General features: G+C 39.1%; 1 protein-coding gene across 19 annotated transcripts in view; it reads left to right on the top strand.

The window, feature by feature from the left end:
• The window catches only part of ANK3 (ankyrin 3), a 385651-nt gene that overhangs the window by 205628 nt on the left and 152399 nt on the right, over nucleotides 1-27624 (top strand). For 18 of the 19 annotated variants that reach the window (XM_068140068.1, XM_068140070.1, XM_068140076.1 and 15 more), the window contains 3 exons: nucleotides 23222-23323; nucleotides 23773-23871; nucleotides 24255-24353. In XM_068140068.1, coding sequence (XP_067996169.1) covers nucleotides 23222-23323; nucleotides 23773-23871; nucleotides 24255-24353 — 300 coding nt within the window. Of the gene's footprint in view, nucleotides 1-8172; nucleotides 9702-23221; nucleotides 23324-23772; nucleotides 23872-24254; nucleotides 24354-27624 lie in introns of those variants that run through there. The other variant, XM_068140072.1, reaches the window with a different exon arrangement.

The raw sequence follows: 27624 nt of genomic DNA, 5'->3' as shown, positions 1-27624 counted from the left end.
GAGTACTGTGTCTTATGTGATTTTAGCTATGTGTTGTCAGCAAAACTTGAACTCTCCAAACCAGAGTGCACACTTCTGCTCTTACTGATGAGTGCACACCCCGTGGAGTTTCTGCCCCATTGTTGTTGGGACACTACTTGAGGCAGTGTCCCCATCTCGACTGGTGTGACAGGTGGTATGCTGGGTGCCACCTTTCCCTCTGATGGCTCCTCTTGAATCCCCAATGAAGTGAGCTGGGAACGCTGCCTTAGTGGGGCCCCACAGCCTTTGGGTAATTTTGAACGCTTTTTACTTTACTAAGGCAAATCAGTAACTAAGGGAAATGATCGAATTGCTAATTAAATAGAATTTTCATCAATCAGAAAAGGCATAACTGTATCAGAGAGTTTTGAGAGCTGTAAAATAAACAGATTTATAATGGAAGAAGATATTCATGACACTAAATATAGCAGCTGCTGCCTCCTCCATAATGCAGTGTGAACACTAGCTAGTTTGTCCTGCCAAGGGACTGCTTTTTCATGAAGCATCATGTAAGTAATGCAGATATAAGAAATACTACTGCTATACAGTAATTTTAGAAGCATTGTGAAAGCTATTTAACATGAGATTAGAAATAACAATTCACAGGGTGAAAGGAAATGTGAGAGAGAGCTACATTAGTCACTACAAACCTCGAGGTTCTCCCAAGGAAAAGAAATGCAATGCTAACTAAACAGGTTAGGATAAGAAAATGAACAAAAGAATGTGGCCATGTGTGTTGTTGTAATGAGTGTATTATTCATGCAGTCGTGCCAAGGTATATTTGAGCATCTGCTCAAAGTATTTGGGGCAATATTGGCTATCAGAAGCTTCATGAGCTTATTTCACTGATGTAGCACAGAGTAAAGCTATGCAAGCCAGGGCAAAACACACTAATGTTCTAACCTGTTATAGTTTGAAATACGTTTTGATAAATATAGCTTGGCTATTAGATACAAAGTGTGGTGCACAGGAGTTAAGGCAGTGCAGAGACCCATAGCCCCTTTGTAAATAGAGATAGGTAAGTCACCCTAAATTTTTGAATGAGTTTTCGGAGAGCTACTTTACAGTACAATAACAGTTCTCTTGTGGCTTAAAATACCTGAAGTTAGCTGAAAAATATTGCACCACAACCTAGTAGAATCCACTATCAAATCAGTCTGTATCTTGAAAGCTCGACTCTATCTTTAGGAGTTATGCTTCCTACAATTTCCGCCTGCTTTCCCATCCATAATTACTAAGGAGCCATATGAATATTGGTGCAGTCTCTGAAGCTGCCCTTTTGTCTTCCTTTCTAGCTCTAATGTAGCTTCCGAAAACATCCCTCTGAACTGCAGCCAGCATCTCATGTGTGTAACACATAAAAGGATGCTAAGCTAGTAGTGTTTCAGGGAGAGCATTACATATTGAGTCAAGCTGCCAGCACTACACTGAGAACTGAGAGACAGTCCTGTTTGGAATGCAGTTTGCACAGCTGTCCTCATCCCCTAGCAGCATGTCAGAAATTATCTCAATGACTTTTTTAAAAATGAATTTTATTGATTTTTCTCTGTTTTGGGGAAATGCCTGCATCACCCCAACGCAGAAAAATGTTTACCCCTTCCTGGTGTAATACATCTTGACATCATAACATGTGACACCTGAATGCTTTCTGTGTTCCTGGAAAATGCTATTCACAGCCTCAGCATTGTTGCAATAACAAAGTTGAGGCAATATGACTCGTGTTGCCACTTACCTAAAATAGGAGAAGGAAAAGGCTGTGAATGTTTCTTGTATTTGCTATCCAGACATCTCAGAGAAAGTTTTGTACCTGATCAGAGTATTGACCTCAAATTTCAGTATATTGTTTTATAATTTATCCATGCCATGATTTTATACCTTTGAATAGCTCAGAGTGCAACCTAAGTATGAGAAATCATATGAGGTTTTGCTGTGACTATGTTGAAAAGGGACTGTGCACTTAAGCACCATGAGATGTCCTTATTTGAAAAACAGTGCCTTACAGAAGGAAGTTGGTAGGGAGGATCCTACTGAACAATGCACTTACTGGAGTTTAGAACTAGATTTTGGTCATTTTCCATGACAAATATAGGTTAATACTCTCCTTGAGAAAACCACCTTATAACTATGAATGATTGCTTTATGTCAGTCTTTTGATGATTGGTGACTAGTTTGTGTCTCCTAACAATCAGGCCATATTAATACTGAGGTTGGGGATAATTTGAGTGATGCTATAATCAACCACAGTTACATTTACTCATTTTTCTTTGGGTTCATTGCCCTGTAACATCTTGTTTTTTACATCATTTTAATGATTATGAGAGATTTAAAACTTGTAGTTTCCCTGGAAAGTCCTTCCAAAGTGTAATTTGAAGAAATTTCAGAGTACTTTGAAATGGTTGCTTTTAAAAAGATGACAGTGCCCTGGAGAACAGCAGGCCAATGTGAGCAGGATGATTTCCCATGCAGTGTCCATAGGCAGGGTTCAGATTGATTTTATGTGGCTAGGGGCTTGTGTCCAGTGGCATCTTGTTTTAACCCCTCACTGACTCTGATGCCAAGTGTGGTTGTCCAGCATTATTAAACTCTGAAAGTGTTAGAAATCCCATCACTTCATAGACAAGCTGTTCCCATATTAGTTTTCTCATGAAAGTTCTACCTTGTGTGTGCACGTATTTTTACAGCGTAATAATCTGGCCAGAGTATACAACACTGGAGTGGGGAACAATCTAACTGTTTTTAAAAGCCTTGGTCATAATATTGCTCTATCAAATTATTTCCATTGCGTTTGTGAACAGATTCAAATGATTATAGTTAGTTCAGTGGTTCCATTTTTCTTTACTGCACCCTCTATAAACAAAGCTTAGTAAGCCACTGGACTCTAAATGATAACTGGTTTAGGTTGTGCTTATTTCACATGGCCTTGGACACCTTCATACACCTGTGGCGAGAAGATATATTTGCATGCTCTTTGTGATACGTCTCTCTTAATTAAGCCTACTTCTGTTCTCATTTGAATTATTCCTTTTAGATTGTCCCTGAGGCATGAACAAGGTTAAGATGTATAGTCAAATATTTTGTGGGGGGTTAGCTAAGGTCTCGTGGAGGCAGTCAATTGACAGGTGTCCTGGACAACTACTGCTTTTGTAGTACTGCTCTCAGAGTGTATTTCATGGCAGAAGTTTCTTCAGTGCAGAAACTGAGTATTTTGAAACCATTTGGCAGTTATGTTCAGAATAAACCTAAAAGATAGAAAACACAGAGGGAGTGTTTGGAAGGGCTTATTTGCCAGCAGCCACATTTCTGGTGCTTAACTTTCAGATGAAACACTTTGCTGTTGTCACCATGAATCTTGATGATTAATTCTTTGCTCCTGGCAATCCTGGAATATTGAAAATTGCTAGAAATTGGATCCAGACTGAGCGCCAACTTTTGTCACATGGATACCACATACAAACAGGCAGTATGCTTTATGTAACATTCCTCTGATGCTTGTAACTAGCTTTTTGGTGCATTCTTGACAAAATGAAGAAAAAAAAGAAAAGTTTCTGAACTGGTCATTATTTTCCTGTGCTGTGCTGCAATAGTAAGGTTAGCATGGGATTTTCAGTTCCCTTTCTATGTGTTTACATACCTACACACGTATGGAGAACATCAACAGCAACTGATTTCACCAGCCTGCTAGCAGAATTCTATTCAGAACACTGCTCAGATTCAAAGAACTTCTACTTTCTGGAATCCTATTCTCCAGTGAGGTATGTCAAAGGAGTAGTAAGGCAGTTGCTGTTTCAATTTGTACAAAATCCCAATTTTCAGCATGACTTGGAACAAGATGCATGGCATGCAACAAGCCATTTGATTAATCAGCAGAGAATTTGCAAACATCAGCAATGCTTCCAGATGATATAGGAAGATCTGGTATCGTGTCTCCTTGTGCTTTCCATATATAGTCCTTTGCCCTTGCTCTTCCCTTCATCTCCACCAGAGTTCATGTGAGGTCTGTTGTTTCACTAAACATAGAGCTGCCTAAAGTCTCTGGTTTTTGGCTTTTCCCTTCCTAATTGGCTTCTACCAGTTCTTTATCAAGCATGATGGTGTCAAGTCAATTTGCTCAGGAGCCAATCATGTGATTTTCATCATGGTGCTTATGTAAACCTTTGTTCCAGCTTGCAGCTTTAATATCTCAGTATTTTCCAAAGGTGCTCTCCATAGCAAATCAATGACATGGATGTCTTCTAATGAGAGAGAAAGAAGTCTTAACACAGCCAGGGGCTTTTAGATGGTTTAACTGAAGCTGTTTTCTGTGGTGCTTACAGGATAATATCATGAAAGTCTGCTGCTCTCTTTAATGGGTGTAGAGCAGTCTTGATGATAAAAGGTTAGATTACTAATTATTGTCTGAACCTTCATTTTCACATAGCAGCTAATTATGCAGTTTATGTAATAATGTGGCAGTGGTTTTGCAAAATTAACTTTCTCTAGGTGGAAGATGCACATTTCCCATGGAGAGGTGACATGTTGGAGAAGGAAGATACATTGTTGAAATCTCAGTGGTGAGAGTCTGGCATAATACACATCTAGTTCTGGAGAGGAAGTTTGGATTCGTCTAACAGTCTATATTCCACTTGCTTGCAGTTGTTCTTAGTTACTGGTGACAGGGTTATTCTGGGGAATAATCTGCTGATGATTTAGCCCCAGGGTCCCTGGAAGTTAAAGGAGCTTTAGAATTTAGGTATGAAAACCACAGCTAATGGATGAAAATGAAACAATGTGGCCTTTCAGAAAGCTTGAGGTGATTAACAGGGCTGACTGGAAGCACGCAATCTACTCTGCTATTTTAAGGGAGCAATACAGGGTTAAAAAAATGGAATTTGAAGTGTTTTTGTAGATAGCAGTTCAGATGCTTTGGGCATACCATTCATACCATACATGTATCGTTTATTTTAGTCCATAATCCCAAGAGCCCCTTGCCCTGCTGTTGAAAGCAGCATAGACTGGTAAGGCGAAGTGCTGATGGTGAGGTAACAGGAGCTGTTACGGATCTTGACAGAGTAAACACTGCAACTCTTCAGAGTGTGTCTTTCCTGGGCATTTGGAATATCTGTAATGTGCTGAATTTCACAGGTCACAGCAGGGCCAGCTTCAAGGCATGCTGGTTTGAAGCGCTTGGAGACTTCTGAAAAATTACTGCAGGCTATCCTTTAAAAGTGATCACATTTCAGTCATTGAGGTTTGATCCTAGCTGCTGCTGAGGAAGAATAAGATGAAACTATGGGCTTCCTGTTCATTTGTTTGGAAAGCCTTTAAAGAGGAATTTTAAATACCTTGTAGCAGAAGTTACAGGATTTGCATTTTTTTTTCCAGTTCTGCAGAGCTTTAGATTATTTGGTGTGATGAGAGATGAGTATCCTTGTGAAAGTTTAGAAGAAAAAAAATAACTGAAGGGTTTACAAATTTTGTAAATACTTTTTATTCAAGAGTAATAGATTGCACAGGAGCACAATGCAGATCTTTCTAGGGGGGGTGAAAAGTGTATATCTTTGTCTTGCTGTGTGACTTCAACTTATTTAAAGTTTGGACTACTGTTTTCCCATCCTGATTCTATAGTGATATTTAATTATTTATTTTTTTTTTTATTATTGGAAAAGAATATATGCTTCAAACTATAGTTTTTTAGTTCTGTGTATGTTTTAGCAGATGATTTGAGCGGGCAGCATTTGAACGGTGGTATAACAGACAGTATTTTTGTGATGGATGGCAGTTGAACAGGCAGGTTAAAAAAAAATAGTCATACACAAATGGTGATCATTTTGGCTGTATATTCTCAGGGTCTATCATTATAGTATTTAAAATATAAATAAGTACATTGGATTTTCTTTTGGTAGTAACTTTGTAAAAGCCTGGTAGCTATCCATAGTGGTTAAGTTCATTGTGTCTGAGATGGACTCCCTCTGTCTGTTGAGTTTCACAACGCTCCTTTTGCTGCATGCAGTATGAATCTTTCCTGGCTTCACATATGATCCTGTTGCTTCTGGATGTCAGGGAACTGTTCTGTGCGCCTCTTGTTTTGCTGTTTGTAGCTTTTGCAATGTCTGCACATTTTGTAGTTTCAGTTAAAGCACATGCTAACCATTTTTATTTTAGACCAGAATAGAGTTTTTGATAATGGTATTAAACATCTCAGATACTACCACTGGTTTCTGTGGTATGAGAAATTTAGAAGTCTGAAGACTCTTGATAGCTTTAAGTTGTATAAGAACACTTCTGTACCAATGGTGTCAACCATTTGATCTCTGAAAAGGGTGTCTGAAATACCAGAGATCTATAAATCCCCTGCTCTGGTGGGCTTCAGCTGACTCTTCAGAAATGTCATCTACTGCACTTTCAGGAAAAAAAAAAACTATTTCTTCTCACAACATCTGGATCAGTAACTCCAGGTTATGGTTTAAACTATTTCAGCTTGTCTTTCCCATTCTTGGGAAGATATTTATAATGTTTTTATCTCATGTCAAGCCATGTTTTTCATTCTGCAGAGTTCTGCCATGTGTTGCTTTGTTTGCTAGTCGCTTCCAAGCCAGTAATCATAAGCACTCCATCTGGCTAGGGAGCAGAGTAGTGATAATATAAAGGGACGTTTCCACTATTCTGTTTAAAAGAATCCTCCATCTGTACCAAATCTGCCATTTTAATGAGATTGTAAAGGGGTTTTGTCTTTTTTTTTGTTGTTGTTTTTTCTTTTTCAAAGAGGGGAGGAGATTGATTGTTGAGATTTGTTTTCTTTTCCCTTGCATATATACTCATTACATGATTGTATCCAAGGCCATTTCTCTTTCCCAAGCTATGAATGACTATAGGAATTTATAGTTCATGTATTTCAGGATACAAAGCAACAAAGGATCCTGAAAATTTTACCCAAAGCCTACAACAAATTGCTTGTGTCTTAGTATTGAGCCTTTCCTTACTACCTTTTGTACTGGCACACACATGAGAAATCATCCTGAATGCTGTAAAAGTGATCCACAAGGTTAAAAAAAATATAGTGTCACCGTGATTTATTACACTAACTTTCAGTAATCAGAGCTGAATTGATGGATGTGAATATGCTGAGATGACTTTTCTCTGCTGGCAAATTTTAATTTTTCTTTGTGCTTTTCTTTTGTAATTCTGATCATCACTCTTTCAAAATTAATGGAGAGAGAACTGAACAACTTTTCTTGTGGGAATGTCACAACCAAAACCAGGACAGTTTTGTGGAGGTTAATAGGCAACAGTGTGGGTCATTCATCCACTGGTCTCATCATACTAATGTGAACTCAAAGAGCCAAGAGCCAGTGTCTGGAAAAGCAAAGCAGCTCTAGCAGAATAAATAAGCAGGCAGTGGACAGGGGAGAGCAGTCTCAGAGGAGCTCCTGGAGGGAGCAAGCTGTCACTCAGATCATGCTGGAAACATTCATGAGACCTGGGCTGCCTGAGGAACAAGGGGCACAGCCTGCTGGTAAAACAGACACACACACACACAGAGTGTGTGGAATCCTTTTTTTCTAAAAGTGTTGTTCCTACTTTCCAAACAAGCAGTAATTCAGCTTTAGGAGAGCTGTTGAATTGCAGTTTTGTTGTCACTGGTCAGTATGCCCTGCCAGGAGGTTGCATTTCAGTGGTACCCAGTGGTTTGGGGATACCACCCCACCATGGGCTTGATTTTCTAGACAGACTCTTGTGAGTTTTCATATACTTGACCAAGTTAATCCTTTTATCTACAGAAAAAACTATTTGTCAAGTTTTAAATTTCATGTGGTTCCCATTACACAAACCATTGTATTTCCCTTCTCCTTGCTCTCAGGTACCTTTTCAAAGGCAGAAGGAGGGTACGAGGCACCTAGTTATTATTCAGAACAGAGCCCTCTTTAGTTAGAAACAAAAATTCAGTCAGTAGATTGTAGCCCTATGACCTTGGCTTTCTAGAAATGGGATATTACCTTTTATTGTTTTGAAATGTTAGTCCTCAGTCTTCAAAACAAAACAAACGCTAACTCAAGATTCAGCTTTAAAAATTGACTGTTTCAGGATACTGTGTGTTATTGTGGCAGCTTGCAGTGAGGACACTGCTGAGATAACTGTGGTGCAGATAATTGAAAACTCTGCTACAGGGAGATCTGCACAGGTATGTCAGTGAGGTAAATTCATTCAAACTGCCTTGGTCATTGTCTTGTACTTAAATCAAGATAGAAGGTTCCTCCACCCCTACAGACAGCTGTTAGCTTCTCTGCGTTTAGTCAGTGGCAGAAATGGGTCTTAGTCATAGATGCTAGAATGCCATAAGCAAAAATGTACAGAAGCAGAGAGTAGCTGTTAATAGACTGCATTGTCAGTGACATTAATGAAGTCATTTCAGGCTACATCACCTTGAGTGCATGGCCTACATTACTCACATAGCAATACACTGGGGGCTCAAATTTTGTACCTTCTAAAAGGTTTCATATAGATAATTAGCAACAAGTTCTGTGTTACAACACAAGAGCAGGGACTTAATAGTCAGTGGCTAGGCAATAGTCAGTGGCTAGGCTCTAGTCAGTGCAAGTACGGGCAAATATTTCTTGAAAATTTAAAATTATCCTTACAATATTTTGCTCATAGACTATTTCCTTTCATAGAGAAATGGATGTTGGGGATAATGTGTCTGACAGAAATATTAGACCTCTATGTATTTTTTTTTTCCCTTTAACTTTCCTTTTGTACCAGGGAATATCCATGTACTGCCCTTGCGTGCAAGGTGAGGTGTTTAACAGGCTAGAGCAGTGCATGCTGTGAAGGCGGTGTACTGAAGACATTTCAGTACCCCCTTTCTCAGATGGTGGATAATCTTTGGAGACACTCCTAATGTATGTAACTGTAGGGAAGCATGAAGAAAATTCCTGCTGAAAAGGAAGAGACCTGCTTTACTGAAATGATTATCTTCTCTCTGGGCTTCCCTGTGAAGCAAAATAATTTTGCTCATGGTACTGCTTTTAATCTCTCTGGTTTAGGAGCTTGAAGTATATAGAAAGCAACCTTTTAGTTCAGGAAAATAGTCTCCAGAATCAACAACACAAATCTATCATAATTAGTCATCAGAAAATCTGAACAAATATAAAATTACTGTGGAGTGGGAGACAGGCATATGTGGTATTCAAAACACACAGAGTGTAAAATGATGTTATTGTTGCCTTTAGAAATAGTTCAAAGTAGTCTGCATTAGAAAGAGCTGATAAGCAGAATGACAAAAGCTTGTTTCATGAGTGATTCCAAGCAGCAGTGGTTTTCTGATCAGCTGATGCTGCAGCTATTTTGGGTATTCTACAGATCATGATTACATACACGGGGAATGATTGGAGGCAGCAAATATGGTAAGCGAGCCAGGAATCCTGGGACATGCTCCGTTACTAACTTACAATCACTTGTCCTTTGCCATTTAAATTGCCTGGGGAAGTCTAACAAGTGACTGTACTTAGTTCCTTAAAAAAAAAGAAAAAAAAAAAAGAAAAAAGATTAAAAAAAAAAAGATTAAAAAAAAAAAAGAAACCACTTCCTGGGGCGCTATTTTTAGCAATGGTGCAGTGTCCAAAGTGTTAACTAATTGAGTCATCAAGTTTCATATCTGGCCACAGAAAATGGCAGTGGAAGAGGGAGAATGCTTTCCAGAACAAGTAAGCATTTGTGGATTGTGAAATAAGAGTGAAATCTGCGTATCGAATTTCTTGTATTAGTGTTTTAAGTCTTTGATTGTGTGAGGCAAAGCTGGATGTAGGAAGAGGTACATTTGGGCTTGTTTGGTGTGTTCTGATGGTTGGATTTACAGTACAGGGTGAGGCAGTAGTCAAATGATATATGGAATTATTTGTGCACTCTCTCCTTTCCGATGGTGACATTCTGTTCAGGATACTGTTGAAGATGCTGATTAATATTGCAGAAACATTTTGTAATGCTTTGTTCTGTGATCAAGACCTTAAGCAACCTAGATGTAAGAGTTTTGTTCATTGAAATGTTTTAGCAGATCTTGCATATGTTGAAAAAGGTTAATTGAACTCTGTGCTTTTAAGGTGTATCTATCAAACGATACACCTCTTCTACAGAGATCAGTGAAACTTCAAAAGGAGCCTGCTGTAGTGAGGCACCCATATCTCTCCTACTCTCATGGGTAGTCCCAATGGCCTTCAAGGTGCTCCCTGTGCAATTTAAAAATTCCTCAAGTGAGTAAGATGCTGTGAAATGAAATCCCTGTATGCTGTGAACTAGGCTCTAAGGTTCTTCAGTAACTTGAGTTAAAGATAGCAGTTAAACCCCACAAAGTTAAAACAGTTGCTGTTCAGACTGCTTTACTGCAGAATTGAAATATCAGGTTCCCAGGAAAGTTTGGTAACATGTTATTAATATTAATGGCTGCTGAGCTTTGTGGAAGCCTCAATTAATAGCAGTGAGGTTTTTTAGTGAAAGCTATTAGTGATGGTAGCACCCAGCAGTTTATCAGCTAATTTCCATGTCAGCAATAGCTTTCTGCTCTGAAAAAACATTACAGTGGGTTCTCTTAAACGTGTATGCTGGTTACTTTCTGTCAACACAAGTCCGGGTTGTTGTTCCCTGTTAAAATCCATATTGAAACTCTGGCTGTTTTCTGGTGATGCTATTCATGCTCAGAAATTCATTTCCAGCAGTAATTTCAAAACTATGAAAACTTTTATTTGGGAGATTATCCCTCTGAAGCAATTTTTGTGGGAGAAGGTTTGGATGTTTTATGGTACTTGATTAAACTATTTTTTTTCCCCCAGTTTTGACAACATTATTTACCCTCTCCTGTTTTTTGTTTGTTTGTTTTAGTACAATAATGTCAGTCTTCAGAGTGATAAAACTTCTTTGCTGATGTTTGGTATGAGCCCAGTATTACAGAACTTGATGTAGTCCTGATAATTCCTCTGTGCAAGAGTCTAGAGAGCAGAGCAAACTGAAAATGGTGCTTTCCTTGTACCACACCAATCTGTGCAATGCTCTGCCCCTCCGTGTTGCAACAGAAAATAGTATTTACTCTTGTTTTATGGGGTTTTGTGAGAGGTCACATAGAAACTGGTCTTTCTTTTAGTATATACATTTTTTACTGAAGGTGTAATAGCTATCTGAAATGGAGATGAGTGATGGAGAAGGGGTACAGTATGTATTTCCTTTGTAAGCTTTCTCTCGCTTGTTCTTTCCGGTAAATTCTGTTTTCGTTCCATAAATATTTAAATCTCCTGTAGGTTGCCATGCATTCTTTTTCCTTTTAGGAGTAAGGGACAAACAAGCTCTACTGCTCTGATTTTATTTTTATATTTTAATCCCGTAGATTTGCTATTCAGAAGTGATACTTTAATTAACATTGTATGGTAATGCTGTATTCTGTCATCTAATGCTAGGGAACACAACTGTATAGGGCTGCTAGACAGTGTGGTTGGCCATAACTTATTTGTGTAAGCATCACTTCAATGGTTAAACAAAAAACCCTAATTATAAATCTATGTTTATTAAAATAGTAAAGGTTAAAGCAGTTTTGTCCAGTTTGGAAAGTGTTCATTTATTAGCAAAATATCATTATTTCATTCAATTAAACAGTGATGTGTTTTCCAAATATACTTTATTCTGATGCTAAGACAAGCAGTGGTAATTTTCAGATGAAAATGAACTATGAAGCCTGGTTAGGGTGAAGCAAAAGGTTCAGACTATTCTGTTGCTTTTATTTTTGTCAGAAAATTAGATATCTCTCCTGAGATGTTCAGATCATCACAGCTTTTCTACAAGATTCCAACTCTGTAGTGCATAGTAGCTTTGAAAATCCAGAAAAATACTAGTTTGGTTGTGTAACTGAAAATGGGCTGTGTCAAAATGAACAGCCCAATCTGCAATTATTTATCTGTGTATTTGGTAAATTTTCTCACTTTAGGAAAAAAAATTATATCATGCCTTCATTCCTGCTTTCTTCATTTCAAAGACCCTGTACAGCTGAGATTGTTCTCATTGTTACTGTTTTCATCCTGTTTGTACCTGTAAATCACAGCCCTAGCTTTGCCCTTGCAGTGGCTTAGATCCTTCTTTTATTTCAAAACAGATCTCATATTTAAACTTAGAACTTGATTCAAGTTTGAAACTCTTATTTGTGGGTTTGCTCACAGATTTTGGTGTTTGGGCTGGGAAAAAGCAATTTTCTTATTGGAATCTGAGCTAATCTTCAAACCTGTGGAGTGAAGAGCAAAACACTTGTAAACTAATTTACATTCTCTGCATAGACCATGGAATACATTTCATCCAGACAGCCTCAACAAATGTTATCACAGAACTTTCCATGCCATTGCACAAATTTGCAGCAGTGAATGTCAGTGTTTAATCACAGAGGAGGAGGAGAAAAGGAGCACTGGGAAATGCAGAGGCTGGTTCCTTTCCTGTGTCCAACTCCACTGCTCTAATCTGGCTACACATTGAATTTGCCTACATCACATACCATTACACTGGGGAGAAAGAAGGCAGGTTTTCCTAAGTGTTTCTAACTAACCAACAGCAACATCTGTAGCACCTGCTCTGGTTTGCTCTATCTTGCCTTTTGTAGTTTAATGTAATGTGGTGGGCCACAGAATGGATCTGGAGTTACTGGGTCATATCAACAGTAACAGAATCAAGTAGAAAACAGGAGGTTATGGTCAACAGGGAAATTCAGTTCCTGTAAAAGAACACACCCAAGCCATTGCAGCCCAGAGTATTCACTGATCGTATTCTCCAATAAGTCTCATACATCTCCAGACCAAGATTAACATTGTCCCCTAGGAGGTTGATTAGCTCCTCTGTTAGAGAACTGTTAAGTCTCCTGTGTGAAATTGCCCTTATGAGTTTGGGAAGTGCTGGCTAGGTTTTGTGAAATCCTGAACAATCAAAACTACCTTGGCCATCCTATGACTCTAGGAATGTGCTTCAATCCCTTGGATTATTAGTTCCATTGATTATTTCCCAGTGTTCCAGGGCATATATATTTCACAGCCAATCAACAAAGGATAGATTGTAATGTAAATGCTACAAACTCTTCTAAGGTAAACCACTGTGACAAAGCTCATCTGATGCCTCTAACCAGCCCTTCAGAACTGACTGTTATCAGATTTATGGCTGTATTGCAAATATTGCCCTAAGAGCTCTCTTAGTACCTGAAAGCTCTTTAGATAATTTCCCTTCAGCTTCTCCATCTCCCACATGAGCTGCATGGGCTTTTCCATCCAAACACTTTCTTCAATGAGTTATTCAGGTGTGTGAACTGGAAGAGGGCCTTTACTTCTGATAGAGGTCATAATCCCTGCTAAAGAAAGCTGTGCCTCGGCACTTACAAACTGAAAAAGAATCCTGAGCAGTGTGTTAGAAAATATAAAACTCTAGCAAATAGATTTCAGACTAGCCATTCTAATGCCCCAAGCCTACAGAAGTATAAGCTTTTGTTTTGTATGGAGTTTGTTTTGTATGGATTCATACTTGCAGTATGAATCAGTATGCTTCTGCATATATTTTTGCCACCTCAGAAATGGCTTAACCAGTTGTCCTCAAACAATCTTTCAGTTTAATGACGTTCAAACATCCATGGCAGAATTATTTTGGTTTTGAATGAGAGATGCTTTCAAAAGCAGGCAAAAAGTGCAAAGGCAGAAAGATCAGGAAACTTCTGAATTCACTGTACTGAAAGCTCTTAACAAATTATCTAGCTACAGAAAAGGTTATGTAGCTTTTCTATAGTTCCTATAGCTTGTTTACTACAGGATTTTAGGGAGTATTATGTGAGTTATGCTCCCACTGACATGCAGTTTGCTCTACTTTATTACAAGTAATTTCCACTTCACCACATCTGATTGAAGCATATTTACATGATATTTTTTTTAATGAGCTCATTTTGAGTGAATAAAAACTCTCTCTCTAAAATCAACAATAATATTTGATTTACATTTATGCTATTTTATTTTTTTTCCATCTGAAATTGTAGAAGAATAAATACACTTTGTAAAAGTTTTTAAGAGGGTTGCTGACTTTTTTTGCTCTTCTTTCTGGATTCTGATCCTAAAATCAGATGCACACAGGGAACAGGAGGTGGACTGACTAACATAATTAATGCAATGATCTGAAGAATGTGACTTAAGGATGGAAACAGCTTTACATTTGCGCCTGAGATGTGCTGAAATTAACTCCATGCTCATTGGGTAGTCAGTTTCTGAGAGAAAAATTGCAGAGAGGAGATCAATGACATCTCATTTAGCTTGACATAGAAGAGAGTTATTATCTTCAGGTGAATATAAACATAAGAAGAAACCCTAGGAGCATATCCATCCCTTTTCTTGCTCTTTGTGATTGTGGTAGCAGTTATGAAAGCCAGTGATTTATTTTTCGCTTGTTAGGAAAACTTTAGAGAGTGAGAGATGAGTCATTACAGGCTCGAAAGTTTCTTCCCAGAGTTTGAAACAAACTTTTAGAAGCTGAGGCTGTCAGCCTGGAGAATTAATCTTGAATTTTAGATGCTCAAATCTTTTGCCTTTGCCTGTATCAGATCCTTCTCATGGATTATACATGTGAGTTAGTCACAAAGAGCCTGGTTCTTTGCCTGATTGTTCAGTCCTAATGGTGTTCAGTGAATCACTGGTGAAACTACTGGTTTTCCTGGGTTTAGGATCTTGAACACTTTCACAATTTGCCTTGTCATTCAAGTTTGTCTTTTCATACAAGGCAGCTTGTTGTCTTAAAATTCATTATTAAAGGAATCTTCTGTTCTCATTACAAGAAAATAATTCTTGTGATTTCTTGTTCATGCATAATTTGTGCATGTCATGCAGATGTAATCTTGGAAAATGAGTGTCTTGGTTTTGGTGTTATTAATTGAGCACGTGCATACTAGAAATTTTCTTCATAAATTCATCAGGTGACTCTGATACATCGAGCTTGTGTTTTAAACTCTCAAAACCTCAGCTGTGCAAACTGGGAAAGATAATGGGATGTAGCATAGACCCTCACCTCATACTTGAACACTGTACCTGTGAGACAATGTTCAGACCTGTGGTTCTGAGCTCAGTTCAGCTGTTCAGCTGAGTCACATCTTAAGTCATAGGATTGATTAGATTTATAGTCTGCTAAAGAAAACTGCATGCATAAAGGCCAAGCAACTTATACAGTAAGAAAGCTGCATTCATACCTTTACAGGAGATGTTTGACATAACAAGCAAACAAGTCCCTCTGGACCTCTTGATGGTGTTAAAGGTAGTGATAAAGACCTCTTGTACTGGAAGCTGTGAAATGTTCATGTGTATAGCCAGCCTTAACATCTGAAGTTCTTGGTTGTTTTCAACCATCTTCCACAGATGGCTAATTTTCAGTGGCAACAGTGAACACAGGATCCAGCTTTTTGCCAAGTTAACAATTAAAGTGGTGTGAGTAGTCTTGAAAATGATGTATACTAAACCTTCACATCAGATGGTAAAACCTCACCTGGAGTACTGTGTCCAGCTCTGGAGCCCTCAACACAGGAAGGATGTGGGCCTGATGGACAGGGTCCAGAGGAGGGCCATGAAAATGATGAGGGGGCCAGAACACCCCTGCTATCAGGCCAGGCTGAAGGAGCTGGGATTGTTCAGTCTGGAGAAAAGAATGCTTCAGGGAGATGTAATAGTAAGAAGGCTAAAGAGGGACTGTTTCCTAAGGCCTGTAGTGATAGGATGACAATTGTTTGAAATGAGAGAAGAGTAGATTTAGATTGGATGTTAGGAACAAGTTTTTTACTATTAGGGTGGTGGACACTGGCACAGGTTGCCCAGCGAGGTAGTTGAGCACCCATCCCTGGAGATGTTCAAAGTCAGGCTTGACAAGGCTCTGAGCAACCTTATCTAGTAGAGGGTGTCCCTGCTTGCTGCTGTTGGAATAGATGACCTTTGGAAGTCCGGTCCAACCCAAACCGTTCTATGATCCTATGCTTAGCAAGAAGAGAGGCTGATTTGTTTGAGTGGATATTTCCTGGTTTTGTCAAGGATCTCTAGAAAGCAAGCACTGAATCATAAATGTGTTTTCCACTGTGTTTTGAAAGGCTTAAATGTGTGATTTTCAGGAATTATTTTATTTTCTCTATGACCATGTTAAGATTGGCTACTGCACAGGGATAGAGCCTCAGTTACTGCAGATACTGTTGATTACGGGTTCACTTGTAATCCTTACAGAAATATGAAGCATTTTAATCTCCACTTGTGTGACCGAGATGGAGGGGTTACACTGAAAACCAGTGTAGTTTCTAACTTGTGGAAAACATCACAGTTACATAGTTGGAACAGGGCCAGTTGTGGGGACATTCCAGATAGTACAGTATTTTTGGGTACTTTTTCATGCACAATGCAATAATATTATCAAAGAAAGTTGCATGATAGGGAAAACAACTAGAAGGATTTGTTTGGGGTTTGACCAATGATTAAATAATTTCTTATTCTCTAGTCATATGCAAAATATCTGGCCTTCCTCTGACTGAAAATTTTTCCTTTGAATTGTCAGACAGTAGGAATGGAGCTTTATGTCTTGCCCTGTGTTTGTGTTCAGGGCTGTGATCCCCAAAACTTCTCTCTGAAGGATAATTGACAGCATAACTGCAGATAGCAGTTGGCCCCAGGCTGTCACATTGTTATCAGAAAACACGTACAGTAGGACAGTGTGCAAAGCATGAATATAGATGTAGTTGTTTGCACAAAGATCATATTCTCATCTCCTGCAATCAATTCTTTCTACTAAGGAAGATACAAATAATTTTTTTTAATGCTAATTTAGTTAGGAAGTACTAGGGAGGTACAAAGAAAGGTTGTAGCCATTTGGAGGATAGGTGATGAGTCTCCCCAAGAAAAATGTATGTTGGGTCTATTTCCCGTGGGTAAGACATTGCTGTTAACTAGCCAGTATAGGCCCACCCTTATCAAAATCAGCAAAAATGTTATGATCTGTTTCCTCAGATCACCTTATGCAGCTGCAAGACTAGTTTTGTTGAGCACATTTCCAAATGGAAGTAACATAAGCTCATCCCTTAAAATGAGGTCATTGCTATCCCCCCCACAACAAATGTTAGGCATGGTTAGCATCTTTTTGTTGGGACTCAAGCCAGAATGCATCCTGCTCCGGCACAATTGGAACCTGCTGGGGGTTTCCCTTCACAACAGCTACTGTTAAAGATGGAGTGAAAACAAAACCCAGCTCCCAATGCGAAAAAAAAGACAGGATTTTTAATCTGAAAAAGAAGTCACTGTAAGCAGAACACAAAGGATAGAGAGATGAGTGTAATAAAAATTCCATTGGTATTGAAGGGGGCCTGTGCATGTTGAAAATAATGGCTTTGCACTTTTGAGGTTTTACTGAATAATACATATTCTCCTTTTGCTTAGGGGCTAGGCTCATGGAAAACCCAGGCTGAAGCCTGGGTTGACAGTCAATGCAAATTTACTAGCAATTTTTGGTTTTACTCATGCTAAATAATCTCCTGCTTTGCTGGGAGCACCTGGAGAAAGAGTTAATGAATATGTATTTGCTAGCCTGAGTCAGCATCAGCATTTTCTGTTTTAAAATGGAGGCTTGAGATCATATCCAAGTGACTTAAGAGTTAGTCTTTCCTGTAATAGAAATATTTTAAAGTCATCTAGCTTTTCCTCAAAATAGGGAAACCATTCTCAGGTGTTACCCATGCATTTCACAGGCTCTGTCATCCATCATATGGCAGGTCTAGAGCAAAGTATGCTTGGGAAATAGAGTACTGCTACCTTCATAGGTTATTCAGCCTCAACCCTTCCCAGAGATGTCTCAGGGCTGAAGGATGATGAAAATGAACTCCAGGATGCAAAACCTGTTGGGGGCTGGAGGCAGCCTGCAGTCTGCAAACTCTTTAGCCTGCTATACATTAGAAAACATAATTTTCATGGTAGAGAATATTAAAGGGAAAGCCACAAATTTAAAAGAAATACACATTGCATAAACCCTGTATTCATTAGCCAATCATCTCCATTTATGCATTTATTAGAACTTGAAACACTCCCTTATTATTCCAAGAAAGTACAAGGGAAGGGGGAAGAATTCATACCATCTGTTAAGAAAAAGCTTGATATCACTCATGCATCAATACTGGTACTCTCATAAAGACACCGTTTATGAAATATTGTCTGAATAGCCATACCAGAACTAAATACTATGCATGGAATCTGAATTAAAACACTTGACAAAATCTTGATTTTTAATTTTAGTCTGGATATAGAGATTGAAAAGGTAGCATCGTCACAGAGAGCAAAAAGGGAGTAGGGGACACAGCCTGAAAACAGGGATCCAGCGCAAATGCACAGGAATGGCTACAATCGTTTTGGCTGATTGCAAGAACATCGAAGGTTCAGGGTGCTTTGTTGTATGTCCCATGCCTGTTGTTCTCCTGTTGTTTGTCAAGACAGTGGATAACCAAAAGCCAATCTTGTTCTTCATTTCATGCTGGGATTGATTACACACAAGGAAGAAAAAAAAAAGGAGATCTGAATAGGTGGATTGCATACAGAATGCCTCTCTCAGGAGTACTGAGGCTGAAGTAAATTTAGAATTAGAGATAATTTTGTGAGTTCTCTTAAGGGAATGTCCTTTGTATATACTTTCTCTCAGGGCTTCATCTTTTGGACACTAGTGTGGAAGGTGTAAGTGGCTATAATTGAAAACAGATACTCACAGAGGGTATCCACCTGTGTATATAGGGGTCCCCCTGCACTTACATGTGTGAGTATCCTGAGCAATGGTTGGAAACCTACAATTTTTGTTCCCCTGTTGTGTTTTTTAATGCATTTATTATAACAGGTCCTTGAACAGCCTTTGACATGAGCGTTTAGGAATGATGGCAATCCAGATAAGTAATTACTAGCATTATTGTTTGATCTTATAATTCTTTCAGTGATTTGAGCGCAGGCCCTGATGTCACTCCTGTCTTTGCAATATAGAGGCAATTATAGCTTCTGTCAAGGGCTCCAGGAAGTTTTATTTTAAAGAAAACAGTACCAACTGGAAAAGACGTTTTTATACTCTATTATGGCATATAAAAATAATTAAATTGAATTTAAGCTTGAAATAGAACTATAAAGTTGAGAAAATTTTAGGTTCAGAAATGTAAGTTTTACTTTGGTGGTTTTGATCAAGTTTTCCTGACTGCTCCACTTAGCTTTTGTAAAAGTTGGACACTGTACATTTCTTCTTCTGGGTTTTGAATGTGGAATGTCTTAAACAGAAGGGTATTCAAGGCATTTTGCAAGGTAGAAAAAGGTTGTGAGACTATTCTCTCTTTAAACAGGTCTGAAGTAGTACCTTAGTTATAGGGAAAGTGGAACCTGGCAATGCTACTTTTAAAGAATTTTAGAGAATCTGGAAGTGATTTTGGTGTCCAAAGGTGTTGACTCTCCTTTCTCCCTGACATTATTGGTTGTTTCTGCATGTGTCAGAGACCATAACGGACAGAGAGTATCCCAGAAGCCCCACTGAACTTTTTACACAATTGTACAACCTCTATTTGTTATTCCTCTGTGCACATCTTAAAATTTCTGTCCATGATGGTCCAGAAAGCTGAGTTAACCAGCTTGAGGTGAGCTCTGAGGGCTTGGGAGCTTTAGTTAGGGTTAACAAACAAGCAAACAACAAAAAACCCAACACAACTCCAAACAAAACAAACCCATTTGCCCTTTTCTCAGTGTGTGGGGATATCTTACACCCTGGCTGTTAAAGCAACTTATGCTGTTTCAGATGCTACCAGCTCACATCATGCTTGTGAAACTGGAAACCAGTAAGGTGGAAATTGGAAGAGCCAACTCAGATCAATTAAAGTGTGGGAGATTGTGTTACACTGGTGTGCTGTTAAATGGCAGCTCCTCCAGGTGCTTATGGGTTATCATACTGCCTGTGCTTGTCAGCTATACTCTTTCTGTACAGTGCACTGGGAACCTATCCCTGTTGGAGCAGTGGGAACCCAGGGTGATGTGTGAGTGTTCCCAGCCCTGCTGCTCAGGTGGCAACCTGGCTGCTGGTATCAGTGATGTTTCTGGACAGTTTGAGCAAAAGGAGTGAGTTTTCAGTGGTAAGTGGCAAAGGATGGCATGCTGTTTGCTTAGGAGTTTTCAGCAATAGGCTTATGCATCACTTGGTAGCACCTGATCTAGCTTGATTGGAAGCATTTATATATGTACTCAGGCAGGAGGTGTGACCTAAGCTTTGTCCTTCCTCCCACTGGCAAGCAAGTGCTTCCAAGAGAAATCCGTAAAAGTCATAGGCATTGCTCCATCTGCAGGCAAACAGCAGTTAGCTACTAAAGCAAATACCAGCTAGTTATCACTCCTGCCTTCCTTCCTCTTCCATTTTGTTTGAGCAAATAGAACGGTTTAGATGTTTCTCAGCAAGAGCAGTGGTTCTTGTCTGGAGTGCACTAACATGATCAGTGGGGACTATTTTGTTGTAGCAAGCTTCTCCAGTGCATTCCTTCTCTGCTCAGAAGCAGCTGTAAACAGCTGATGTTAGTGATTGTTCACCTGCTGACTGTGCCAAACAGACATGCCAGTATGCTGTGACAAAAAGGCTCCCAGTCTATTAAGTCCTTCCTCATACCTTTAATAATGCTGATAAAATGCTGACCTGTTTTTTTTACCCCAGTGGCTGCTGTTGCTAAGCACTGAGGATATGACCTGTCTCCTGTAATACATTGCACAGTTCAGATACATTCCAAATGAGTCTTCTACCACACCTCTCAAGGCAGCTGTTCTTCCCAGAGGCTTTACAGTTCTGGCCTTACAGTAGCACCTTGCTTTTGATAAACCCTAATTAAATATTTGTAACCGAGGGCTGTTTTGTCAGAGCACATCACGGAAGTTGATTTATTATGATCACCATGGTAGGCTTGGTTATAAAGTAGTAACTTACCGTTGCATTGCAAAGTGGAATGTCATGTGTGCAAAACTTAGGAGAAAATTGAAAGCCCATAAGTAATTGTTCTGACTTTGGAAAAGATAGCTTGTTCACTGAAAGTACTAGCAAAATAATCTTGTAGCTTGTATTGGCACAAAGAAGAAAACAGACTCAGTACTTACTGTTTGCTGTCCTTATGCTGAAGATTGCTTCATCCTGCATGTGAAGATCACTTCAGGTGGGCTTGAAGCAATGCTCAAAGAGAACATCAAGTTTGCAGCAGCTGCATTGACAGGAGAGGAGAAAAGTCTATAGCAAATGCAGAAAATGAGGAATGAAATTAAAAAAACTATCTGAGCACTGGATAAGTAACTGAACTTTGGTACCAGGGTGTTTTGCATTTCTCTTATCAGTTACTGCCTTTAATTTTTTCTCTAAAGGTAATAGTTTGTCTCTTAGGACCTCACTTGTAGTGACGTAAATGATCCTGTCAGGAAAACAATGAAGACAATTCCTGTTACACCAATGGATAAGAGAGCACCAAAGAAAGTGTGGACTTCAAGATGCCAGGGAAAAGCTATGGTGCAAATGGTAGGCTGAACATGAGCCTGCAGTGTGCCCAGGTGGCCAAGAAGGCCAATGGCATCCTGGCCTGTATCAGGACTAGTGTGGCCAGTAGGAGCAGGGAGGTCATTGTGCCCCTGTACACTGCACTGGTTAGGCCACACCTTGAGTCTTGTGTCCAGTTCTGGGGCCCTCAGTTTAGGAAAGATGTTGAGTTCCTGGAATGTGTCCAGAGAAGGGCAACAAAGTTGGTGAGGGGTTTGGAATACAAGTCCTATGAGGAGAGTCTGAGGGAGCTGAGGTTGCTTGACATGGAGAAGAGGAGTCTCAGAGGAGACCTTCTTGCTGTCTACAACTACCTGAAGGGAGGTTGTAGCCAGGTGGAGGTTGGTCTCTTCTCCTGGGTGGCCAGCACTAGAACAGGAGGACACAGTCTCAAGCTGCACCAGGGAAGGTTTAGGCTGGATGTGAGGAAGAAGTTCTTCATAGAAAGAGTGATTGGCCATTGGAATGGGCTGCCCAGGGAGGTGGTGGAGTCACGATCCCTGGAGGTGTTTAGGAAGAGACTGGATGGGGTGCTTGCTGCCATGGTTTAGTTGATTAGGTAGTGTTGGGTGATAGGTTGGACTTGATGATCTCAAAGGTATTTTCCAACCTGGTCTGGTCTGGTCTGGTCTGGTCTGGTCTGGTCTGGTCTATTCTATTCTATTCTATTCTATTCTATTCTATTCTATTCTATTCTATTCTATTCTATTCTATTCTAAATAAAATCACATATTATATGATTTATTCCTCTTGAAAGCTAACCTGGTTCATTCCACTTGTTCCAAGGGAGGATCAGCATTATCTAAACCTTGGTGGATATATGCATAACTTGTTGTTAAAACCCTCCGGGGATGGGAGTTACTTTCAGCAACTTTTTTTTTTCATGACTTATCCATCCTTTCTGCCATCCTTACATTCGAGCGGAAGTCACAAGACAGGAAATTTGCACAACTAGCTTTAAAGCAAGATCTGAAGAAAAAAAAAAGGAAAATTCAATTTAGATAATGGTGCTGTACTTAGAGGTTTCTGGCTACTTTACTGAATGTGTACAGATATCGTAAATAAAATCTACCAGAAAATGTGGAAGAAGGAGAAAATAAACCAAAATGCAATCAGACATTAGATTTTAACATTTCTTTATTTGTAGAAACGTGTCTTTTTGTTCGGGTAGTCCAGTCCATTAATGTTGAGTATTTTGAACTGGTTTTAATCTGTTATGTGAGATCTCACAGTACTGGTCTGGTCTGTTCAGCTTGGACATGAAAGGTAGTGTGTCACTTTTGGAAAAAGCAGAGTGGTTTCCATGGAGTCCTATCCTGAGCATCACCGTATTTATCTTCCATGCTGGGTACCAGATGTGTCCCTGGCTACTATCCTTGCATGTTAGACAGTGCTGCATAATTCACATTTATATATGGAGTCAAATTTCGTGCTGCCTAGTCAGGCGAACAGCCTGTTTACACCAGAGGGAGCATGCATAAACTAGGAGGTCAAGATTTGACCCATATTTGGTAAGACAGTTTGGGATCCTTTCATGTCTGGTTAAATGTGTGTAGAATATGTTGTATCATTAGTAACTTTTTATTTTTTGCCACAGGAGTTTCTGTGCTGCAGTTGCTAATGAGATTTTTCCATTTTTTTCTTCTAGTCTGACACAAATGCAAGTTATCTGAGAGCTGCCCGAGCTGGCAACTTGGAAAAGGCTCTTGACTACTTAAAAAATGGAGTGGACATCAACATTTCAAATCAGGTTGAAGAACATTTTCATCAAATTTGCTGGATAAATACTTTTTCTCACTAGTTCTTGAATCTCTCTTTATGTCAGCGCTAACTTGTATTGATAAGTCACGCCTACGTATTTTATCCAATGAAAACTTTTTTTCACCCCTTTCCATGACATCATTTCACTTCACTTAGAAAATGTTGTGCTTGTTAATGTTACCTTTCATTCCATTTGTATTGCATCAGATCATGGGAGAGCATGCAGAAATTGAGACCCCAGCATTAGCATGTCCTGACTGAATTCATACTCTTTCTTTATAATCTGGGTCTTATAAAATTCACATAAGTGAATTGTTTTTGCAAGCAGTCCTGTCACTGGATGTAATAATTTGTCTCTTGAGATGTTTGTTGTGCTGGAAAACTTTTGCCAGTGTTTCCATTTGTCTTCCTGTTTTTGTTTGTTTTTTTTTTAATCAGAATGGGTTGAATGCTCTCCATCTCGCTTCCAAAGAAGGACACGTAGAAGTTGTCTCTGAACTGATACAACGAGGTGCCAGTGTGGATGCAGCAACAAAGGTCAGTCAGGCCTACCTAATTGTCCTCTTGTTCACACTGATGGCACAGCTACAAAGAGTTGGCCAGCTGATTACAGTCATTACTGCAGCAGTAGCTGCACATTTTCCACTGGTGGAGTGGTCTCAATAATTCTTTAATAGAAACTTTTTAGATTATAATAAATATCACAGGTTATTAGAGAAGAGATTTAATGAAGAAATTGTAGGTTCCTGTCTTGGATTCTGTACATATCTTGCAGAATAACTTATCCATTAGAAGTGTTCAGTGAGAGTATTATATTGCAAGAAATACAACATTTTAAAATTGAATATGTTCCTGGTTTTGTTGTCATATATTCCAGCTCAGGTTTGGTATTCTTCAAATATTGATTTCTCTCATTTCAGAAAGGAAACACAGCATTGCACATAGCATCCCTCGCTGGACAAGCAGAAGTAGTCAAAGTATTGGTTACAAATCGGGCCAATGTCAATGCACAGTCTCAGGTAAAGAAATATTTCTCAATTAGGTACTATGAAAAACTTTGGTGACATTAAAATTCTTCTCCCCTTATAAACTGTAATATTATTCAATATAGTAGTAGATCTCATTGTGTTAATGCTGATTCTTGAAAACAGGGTTGGATAGTCACTAATGTGAATATAATCACGCTAACATAAAAAAAACCCACACACCCACAACATTCTTTTTTGACTGTTCACACACATAGGTAACTGATTGCGGGTGCAAAGACAAGGTTAAAACACACAGCTGCCATTTTATTAGTAAAGCAGGCATTTTAGTGAGTGCAGTGCTGAGTTCATTTTCACCTTCTAACTCAAACTATAATTAAAACCTTAAAATGCATTCAGCTCTCCCTTTTCTTCTCTACCCTCTGCCAGGTGGCCAGCATTCCAAGAGGCATCACTGACACATCAAATCTTGTCCTCTCTCACAGGCATTAGAATGCAGTGAAATCACAGGTTGTATTCAGGTCTTTTCCCATGTGGGATGTCAACCATCATTAGTAATTAACTCTGAGTTACCCAGCTCATTCATCAGCTGAGAAAGCACAGAAATAATGTCTATATTTTAAGCTGTCCAGAAGCCCCACAGAAGCCCACCCCTGGAGATGAGTAAAGTGGGGGCACATTCAGGTGTGTTTGCAGGATACATGAAGTGGTTGTGTAACAGTAAGGCATTTACCCTTCAGCCTTCCATCTGCCCTCCAGTGTCCCAGGAGCTGCTAATTGTTACAGAGTCAGAAGAGATACTGATAGAACAGGAGAGCAGGAGAAAACTGGTTCAAATGAAAGGGATCCTGTTTCACACAATTCAGTGTCTCAGGCTTTTGCTTGTACAGGATGATATTGCAAGCATATGCAGAGATTTAAAGTTTGGTCAAGTCCTTTGAGTGAATATTTAGGTCAGTTACAGAAAATCTGAAATAAGGAGAAAGAGTGCTGGTGTCGAGAGCAAAGCAGTAAAATGAAACAGAGGAAAACGTTAAAAAATGCATAAACCACAGATTGATGAAAGCCAAGATGACTGTGCCATGGGAGGTGTCCCTGCATGCCTGCCATATTCCTCTTCTCTCCTTGGAGACTGGCTGGCAGACAGTGTCAGAGAAGGGTTCAGATTAAGAGATTATCTTCTTATCTGGCCCAGTGTTGCCCAGTCTGTATTATGAAAAAATACTTGTTAGAAAGGGAACGTAAAAAAATTACATATTAAAGAAACATGAAGTTTTGTATTGGTCTCTCAGTGATATGAACAAAGTGCTTGATAGAATCTGTTTCAAGAACTTGAGTTATTTGTGATCTGTATTTCATTATTCCTTCAATTGGGCAAAGGAAATGAACAGCTCAGTTCTCTTTTTTCACTTTTATAGTGGCTATATACAGCAATACTTGTTTCCAAGCACATTGCAATTTGTATTTAAAGAGAACAACAGCATTAAAAAGTAGTTTTAAGTAGAATCTTCCATGATGGTTAGGAAATAGAACAGAGTAGAAATGCTTCAAATGTTTTTTTCTGTTAAAGAGAGATGGTTTTGAAAGGATCTTTTCCGCTTGTGTTTGAGAACTTGTGTATTCAACCCTGACACTAAAAATAATCTGAGATTGTAAACATCTTATATAACTGCATTGTCTGTACACCCTAAGGTTTTGCCACATGTTACCCTTATTTTGCTAACATATGAGAATGGAAGATTTCATTTTCCCCCCTGTTATGGATGCTTTGGAAGTCTTTGCTTGAGACACCTGTATACTGGCCATTTCACATCAATATCCTAGTATCTGGCAGTGAGATACCCCAACTGGGATTGAGGTTTTTTGGGAGGTCCCTGGAAGTCCCTGTTAGCAAATTGCCCTTGGACCAGTTTTGTCCTTAGTACTGGGCATCACCTGAGCCTTTCTCAATTTTCTAATAAAGTTCTGCTGAATTTGTCATACCCATAGAGATGCTACCCAAATAATTTTTCTGGTTCTCTTTTCAATGTTGGCTGTTTTCTAAGAGTTTGGCTGTATCTCCTCTTCCCTTAAAGGTAACAACTGTACCTTGCTGACAGAACCAGTGTTAGTGATGTAAGGTCATTTTAAATAATTCTTTCTGTCCTTAAAATGTTATTTTTACTGAGTCTGAATTTTGTATCTCTTCTAAAGGCTGTTTGCTACTATTGAAGACAAAATGCTTTCCTTAGGCATGGGGTTTTCTGGCAATGTCATTCCCTTTTTAAAGGGAGAAGAAAAAGCAAAGTATTAAGTGGAATGATGTTGAAAACCCCACAATATTTTAGCGCAGAAGAAAAGGTTCTACTCTACCTCCAAATGCTAGTAGTATTTGGTTCTGAGCATTTTTGTGTATTAATTATTTTCTGAAACCAATAATTAGTGTTTCCTGCTTCCTTTCTAAATGCAAATGTTTGAAACAAATAAACAAAAAAATAATCTTTGTTTCCAGCTGAGTTGGTAAATAGCTATTGAATATGCCATGAAATAATAGGGAAAAATGCCAGATTCTGCTGTTTGCTGTAATAATACCTGCAATGTCACATTAGGTACCTTAGCAAGTGCCTTCTGGCTTCTTTGGTTTTCATTACGCAAATTTTGACTCAACTGTTCGACTTTGGTCCCAGCGAGTGCATTAACACATTGTTAACTTTAGACTTTGGCTCTGGTAAGATTTCAGTGCTTGCTCATAGTGATGCTTTCCTGAATAGAGACCGAATTAGCAAAATGCTGGAACAGCAACAGACCTTGCAGCTTGTGCAAGCCTTGTAAACATGTGGCTTCACAGCTGTTCGGTGTCTTCTTGATGGTAAAGTTCCTTTTGGATCAAACATTCAGTTTATGTCATTTCCTATGCAACTGTCCTTTCTTTTGACCTCCTCTTTGTCTCTGCTGCCAGTGAAGCCTGCATGCTCAGTCTCAGGTCACCTGTGCTGTCCTACATGCTCTGTGTTGGACGCGTGCCCTGCCGCTCTGCCCTGTTGCTGTGACAGTCAGATGTCTCTCAGCTGCTTTTGCTGCAGCTACTATAACTCAGCCAAAATTCACTGCTAGAGGTCTGTCTACATTTAGTCCATATCTGGGGCTAAAATACAGCAGTTATTCTAATGGCCTCTCCCCAGCAGGGAAGAAGAGTCAGGAAAAGGAAAGAAGACTCACAGTTTGAAATTAAAATGGGTTTAATTAAATGGCTAAACTGGTTTTAATGTCAATACAAAGTCATACTTAGCCTAGCAAAGGTGCAGTAGTCACGATATCCAGGAAG

Source organism: Melanerpes formicivorus, unplaced genomic scaffold (genome assembly GCF_026170545.1).
Source record: "Melanerpes formicivorus ecotype bairdi unplaced genomic scaffold, bMelFor1.0.p_v2 SCAF_6, whole genome shotgun sequence".
Taxonomy (NCBI): Eukaryota; Metazoa; Chordata; class Aves; order Piciformes; family Picidae; genus Melanerpes; species Melanerpes formicivorus.
This window is presented reverse-complemented; position numbering and strand designations above follow the sequence as displayed.